The following is a 7167-nucleotide window of genomic DNA, read 5'->3' as shown; positions in this document are numbered from 1 at the left end:
GCGCTACCACGCCCAGCTGATTTTTTGATTTATTGTAGAGATGAGGTCTCGCTGCCTAGGCGGGTCTCGAACCCACGGGCTCAGGCAATCCACTCACCTCAGCCTCCCAAAGGCGCGGAATTACAGGCTGAGCCACCGAGCCCGGCTTCCTTTTCTTTTTAATCAATGTAATACATATAAGTGGTGCTAAAAAACCTACTATCAAATAGTAACAAAGCCTTGAGCCCTTTCCAGAACTTCTTCCAATCCTGGAGGCTACTGCTTTTGTTTCTCAGTGATTTCTTCTGGCTTTAATTTTATATTTCTAAATAAAATTATCTCTTGATCCTGTAAATAGATACTGCTCAGCCAAGTAGTATATTATGATCGCCATTCTTCTATGTAAATACATTTGTTCTTAATTGGCATTAGTATTTTCTTAATTCTTCTGTTTGCTCTGTTTTCTTTCCTAGGTCTTCCCTTGCAACAGCTTGTTAAAAAAATATCAGTCAGCAAAGAAGCTGAGCGCTGCTTAAATTTTCCCTTCCTGTGCTGCAGCCGTCAGCTGCCTCTTGGTAGAAAACTGTAGCAATCCTAGGTTCATCTCACTTGTTTCCCTTCTTTCAGGGATCACACTCCTTTAGGTATTCAGTGTCTGAAAATAACTTGTTTTATGAATTTGTCCTATTGCAGCAGGTTATGCTGGTCTTTTTGTTTTGCCATTACGACCTGAAATGGAAGTTAAACTTGGATATTTTAACAAAATAAAAGGGTACCAGCCGGGCTCGGTGGCTCAGCCTGTTATCCCGCGCCTTTGGGAGGCTGAGGTGAGTGAATTGCCTGAGCCCATGGGTTCGAGACCCGCCTGGGCAGTGAGACCTCATCTCTACAATAAATCAAAAAATCAGCCGGGCGTGGTAGTGCATGCCTGTAATTCCAGCTATTCGGAAGGCTGAGGTGGAAGGATCGCCGGAGCCCAGCAGGTCGAGGCTGCGGTGGCCGGGAGCGGCCACTGCACTCCAGTCTGGGCGACAGAGTGAGACTCCAACTCAGAAAAAAAAAAAAAAAAGGGTACCAGCCCCATTCTCTTACCCTAGCAGTTACCAACATGGAACTTTTGTTATACTATCAAGCAATTGCAAGTTTTTATCTTGCTTGTTCTTAGGTAGTAAAAAGAATTGATAAAATGATTTTGACTAAGTTGTGTCAGCCGAGGAATAATAAAGATCAAGGATTGGCAGACTTTTTCTGTAGAGACCAAATAAATAGTAAATATTTTAGACTTTATGGGCTATACAATCTTTGCCACAACTACTCAACTGCTATTGTCGTCCAAAAGCAGCTGTAGACAATACATAAATGAATGAACATGGCGATGTTCCAATAAAATTTATTTATAGACACTAAAATTAGAATTGCATATAATTTTCTTTTGTCATGCAATATTGTTTCGATTTCCCTCCAGCCACTTAATAATGTAAAAACCATACTTAGCTCGTGGGCTGTACATATACAAGCAGCAGGCTGGATTTGCCCTGAGGCCATAGTTTGTTGACACTGAAACAGACTCTTAAATAAGCTTCTCATCCTGCATTAATGTGGTAGCAAATTAGGAACTTACTCAGTATTTCTGAACTCTTCAATATTTCTCTCTTAAGTACCCACTGGAAAAACAGTGTAATTCGTATTGGCAGGCTTAAGGAACAGACAGTAAAAAAGCAGGAAGAGGAGGAGACTAGAGGAGGAAGTGGGTTAATTTTGGGAGTATCATTAATCTGTCTGAGGCACCAGTTTGTTCATTCCATTTATTAAGCATTATTGAGTATCCATTGTTGTTTGACACTGTGACAGGTCCTATAAGATACAAAGCAGGCAACCCCTTGGGTCCCCTCCCACTGTTGGAGCTTATCTGTCCTCTCAATAAATCCTGCTTTCTTTAAAAGAAAAAAAAAAAAAAAGATACAGAGCAGAGTGCAGCTTGGTCTTGGCCTGGAAAGGTGAGAAAGACAATTGCGTTTTAATTATTTGTTGGGTTAAATGGCAATTTAGAATGGCTTAAAACTGGTGTCTTTTGCTGGTAAATACTTTGTTGCTATAAAAGTGATATGGACTTTGTGGAAGAGAATTATCCACTATCTCACAAATATTATGGATGCCAATAGGGAAGGTTTATCCCAGCTATGTTAGCAAATTGATTGTATAACTTTATATAACTTTCTCCTTTCTTCCTTTAAAATAAGAATTCATGACTTTTGTCAGCCAGAAGGCTATTTTATGGATTGAGTCCATAGTCCCAGAACATTTGAGATTTGTTAATTAAAGTATTCATATAAAATGTTTATAATAAATGATCAGTTTTGATGTTTTTTAAAATAGAAAGTCCCGCAGAGCAAATGGTAATTGGGAATAATTTAAAAACCTGGAACATTTGGCATTCTTGCAATAATGAAAAGATTTTTTAAATGCTTTCTAGTTATATCAGGAAGTGTTTCTGCTTACTTTGGAGAGAAATTACTAAATCACATGATGAGGAAAATACTTTTGCATATTTGTGTGTATGTGGAATGAACTTCTCATTTCTATCTTGGGTTTTAATGCCAAGTAGATGGTTAGAATATACTCTGTCTTGGGCACCCCAAATGAGACAACTTAGAATCTTTTGTATTGGCAGCCTAGGGAACAGAAAGTAGACAAAGGGAGGAAAGAGGTGACTGTGGGAGAGATGGGTTAGCTTAGGGTGGGTTAATTATTCTTTCTGAGGTACCAGCTTGTTAATATCATTTATCAAGCATTAACTGAATTTTCATTATTGTTTGACACTGTGACAGTTGCTGTAGAAACCAAGGAGGGGATAGCCTGGTCTTTGTTCAGCAAGGATAGAGAATGACAGGTAGACATATAGTTACTGAAAACATTGCAGTCCAGCAATATAGTGCTTAAAATTATTTGGTAACAGAGCATTGACTGTGACTAAATCCTTAATTTCCTAGTTGAGCAAGAAGGAATAGTTGTTCCATGCAGAGGAATAAAATGTACTGTATTTGAAGGCCTTGTATACGATGTTAAAAATGCTTGCCATTGCTTCACTCTTCAGTTCTATTTAGACTGGCATGGGATCAGGGTTGTTGATATGTTTAAAATTTTCCAGTCCCGTGTGGATTAATAGTTTTATAAAATATGATAAAAATGAGTTATAGAATGAAATAAAGACATGCAAAATAAAAGTCCCGATTTTTTACTTAGATTGAACCAACATAAAATGATTCTGTCAAATTACAATGAAAGTTTATGAACACAGAGTTTCTGTATTTTCTTCATCGTAGATTAGTAACAAATATTCCATGGCTGGTAATTCTTGGATTTACAATGGTCTGTAGGCCTTACTCAGAGTGGTTATTGATCTCCTAGGTGATCTCTATGGTCCCTGCACGTTTTCAAGCAAAGAATGGCGTGATCATATTTATGTTTAACAGAATGAATTCTTTTGTAATATGAGATAATTAGGTTTCAGGCTGGAGGACTGGAGGCCAAGGAACCCTGGAATCATCAGCTTTGGAGGGGTAGCTGGAAATGGAGGAGAAAGTGAGGGTGTCTCTATTTATATTGATAATTTACATAAGGAGCCATTTTTGCACTAGGTTTTTAGCTTATTGAAGGCAGAGACTACATTTCTTTTGACTACTAAGATTAGGTAGTCACTTTCAAAAATATTTGATGAATGAATGAATGAACGAACAAATGGATGAATGAATGAGTCAGAGAGGTAAGTGCAGTACCAAGAGAGAGTAGAATGTTCACAACTGGAATAAGAATTTTAGACTGGAGGGCGTATTAAACAGAACCAAGTGCTTTCAAATCAGGGAAGATGATAATTTAATAAGTATTTTTTGGATTTAGTAATTTGAAAGTCCCTGGGTCGATCAACTTTAGCTGTGCTGCAAATGTGGTGGGTACTCTCGTACAGTGCCAGCTGGACTATTGCTACTTGGTCATCTTTTAATATTGCTTTTTAAAAATAATAAACTTTGAGTATTTTTCTCATTTTTTTTCCCTAAGAAGATTATGGTAGTTTTATGGTATTGTGGGTAGTGAAAATCCAGGAGACTTAAGACAATTCATAATATTATGTGATTAGTTGAATCTTTCTAGTGTCTTTTTTGTTATACAATGAAAATATTCAATGTCTTCACAGTAAATTCAGAATTGTGTCAATATTTTTATAGCATGAAGATCAGCAAGAAGTGATCCTTGTCAGAACAAGCCAGTCTGGAAGAGTATGGCCTGTGAACACATCAGGAAAATCTTTGGAATCAAAAGGAGGAAGAAGGAAGAGACAGATGGTATGTTTAACATATGTCTTTGTTTATTAATCCAGGACTCCTTTTTCCCTTTATAACTTTTTTTGCGTCAGACTACAAAATATTTTTGAAATGTAGCTTTCCGATGCAAACATTGGAAGGTAGTAAATTATGTTATTACTTTTACTCTTAGTTATATCCCTTTGCCTTTTACAAAATGAAATTTAATTCAACTGCATTTTAAAAAACAATTGTGAACATTGAATGTTCAAGATGATTTTAATTTTGGTGTACATTTCTTTGGTGTTGGTTTTAGCTTCGTTCTGCATACTAACCATAGCTCTAAGGGAAACTTTGATCCTCCAGACCTGTTACCTGTGTTAGGCAGCTGATTTGAGATCTGGCAAAGGGGTATTCATACACAGTGATGGCTTAATTATGTAGGTGCTAAGATCTTTTGTAAACCTAATTTTCTTTCTTACCTTTCAACTCTAGCAATAAGTTTTTAGCACTACCTTGGGGCTCTTGAGATGGCACACAGAGCATATTCAATTTTCCCAAGTGAGATTTTTTATTTTAAATCTGAAAGATCATACAGGTGATAATTGGTGCACAAAAGAATTGCTCATTTGGAATATTTCCATCACATATTTATTATTTGCCTGTTGGGTATCTTTGCTACTAGAGATACTAATTAATTTACTCAACGAATGGAAGTGGAATGGATGCATCTTTTAATGTAATGGGAGGAATTAAGGGTTGGAGAGACATTGGAGGAGAATAGTAAAGGTCTGAATTTTTGGAAATGACAGCACTGACTAGGAATCCGTAAATAGACATCATCAGAGACATCAGGGCCCTTTTCGAGTTGGGTACTACCAACCAATCCAGGGAGGGTCATAAAAAATGCAAATATGTTTATTCAGGGTTGGTGTTTCTTCTTTGAGCATAATGAAAAGACAAGAGGGTCAGAAGTTAAGTGTCTGGAGCCAGAGGGTGATTGAAAACATGGGATATGAGGTTTAAGCAAGCGAAAACAAGAATAGCAATGCCAGGGGAAAGAGTTGGACCTTGGTTCCAAAGATCTCAAAGATATTAAAGACCATGTTTTATTTGGTTAGGGAAATATGAGAGCAGCATTGGGGAGATTTGGGTTGGGAGGAAATAATTAGTACGTTTTGTTCCATACCTGGGTACAGAACCAACTAGAAGGAAGACAGAGGATTGAGTTAGATATGATAGAATAATATAGACTGGGTGGCTTAAACAACAGAAATCTATTTCTTACAGTCCTTGAGACTGGGAAGTCCAAGATGAGGGTGCTGGCAGATTCAGTGTCTGATGAGGGCATGCTTCCTGGTTTGTAGATATGGTCTCATTTTCTCACATGGCAAAGAGACAGAGAACAGGAACTCTCATGTCTTTCAGTTGGGATACTGATCCCATTCATGAGGGCTTCACCTCTCATGACTTATTTACCTCCCAGGACCTCACCTCCTAGTACCTTGATATTGCAATTTCAACATATAAATTTGGGGGTGACATGGGCATTAAGTTTATAGCAATGAATTTACTAATATTTTACCTCTGTTTTTGATATACTTACTCTATCTCTGGATAGCTGCAGTCTTCTCTCCACAGCAGTAGGGAATTTTAACTACAAGGAGGAGAAGAGCAGAAAGAGAGAAAAAGGAATAGAGCAATTTTGTTCTTTTATCAAAACTCAGGAATCAGATTATGTCATGCTTCCATCCCTGGGGAAGAGGAGATTAAAGGGTGGAAAAAGTAAGGACTGTAAATCTTTCTTTTTTTTGAGTCAGAGTCCCACTCCGTTGCTCAGGCAGGAGTGCAGTGGCACACTCACAGCCACCCCAATGTCAACCTGCTGGGTTTCGGTGATCCTTCTGCCTCAGCCTTCCAAGTAGCTGGAACTACAGGCACGTGCTACCATGTCTGGCTAATTTATTTATTTATTTATTGCAGAGACGAGGTCTCGCCATGTTTGCCCAGGCTGGTCTTGGACCTCTGGGCTCAGGCAGTCCTCTCACTTTGACCTCCCAAAGTGCTGGGATTACTGGTTTGAGCCACCTCACCCGGCCAAGGAGTGTAATTCTAATGGAAATTCTTCCATAGGAAGCAGATACAATAGGGATAAACTGGAAGGAAAGGTGGTGATTTATAGTGGAATGTTTACATTTAATACCAGATTTATACATGGGACATTAAAAAATACTACAGAGAGTCATGTTTTCATTAAATTAATGATGTTCATTTTGTCACAGGTTTCAACCCATGAAGAAAAAGAAAGGGTCAGATACTTTGATGATGATGATAATCTAAGCCTAAATGATTTAGTCAAAAATGAGAAGATGGGAACAGCAGAAAATCAAAACAAACTTTTTATGAGAATGGCATCTAAGGTAAGATACACTCCTAGGATACCTTTGAATTTTGAGAAGCTGGCTTTTCAATCTAACAATGATCTACTTTTCAAAGAGATCTGGTTCTACCTAATCTTGGTTTGTTTTATTAAGTCAGATCTTTTGTAAGACATATTAGGAACATGCATGTTGGAATTGATCTGTTGGAGAAATAAATATTGGAATTTTGTTTGTTTTTCAATATAGATTCTGGTTTTAGGCCATAGTTTAATGATTGGTAATGTGCTGCTCATTTTGATTACCAGTCTTTCTTATCTTAATGTTCCTCCAATTCTTCACAATTATGCCATGAGGAAATAGAAGAAAATATTTGGGGAAATATATTATGGGTCATAGAGAAGGCATCTTGGAATAATCTTAAATCTATTTATGTGAGCCGGGCTCGGTGGCTCAGCCTGTAATCCCGCGCCTTTGGGAGGCTAAGGTGAGTGGATTGCCTGAGCCCGCGG

At 37.9% G+C, this 7167-nt stretch overlaps 1 protein-coding gene across 1 annotated transcript in view; it reads left to right on the top strand.

Moving 5' to 3' along the window:
- CWF19L2 (CWF19 like 2, cell cycle control (S. pombe)) overlaps positions 1-7167 on the top strand; it is a 97008-nt gene that overhangs the window by 53729 nt on the left and 36112 nt on the right. The window contains exons 11-12 of the mRNA XM_008062628.1: positions 4203-4319; positions 6560-6697. Coding sequence (XP_008060819.1) covers positions 4203-4319; positions 6560-6697 — 255 coding nt within the window. The remainder of the gene's footprint in view (positions 1-4202; positions 4320-6559; positions 6698-7167) is intronic.

The sequence above is a fragment of the Carlito syrichta genome, unplaced genomic scaffold (assembly GCF_000164805.1).
Source record: "Carlito syrichta isolate Samal-C Ts95f unplaced genomic scaffold, Tarsius_syrichta-2.0.1 Scaffold305771, whole genome shotgun sequence".
Lineage (NCBI taxonomy): Eukaryota > Metazoa > Chordata > Mammalia > Primates > Tarsiidae > Carlito > Carlito syrichta.
The sequence above is the reverse complement of the archived record's forward strand: the minus strand, read 5'-3'. Positions and strand labels throughout refer to the sequence as shown.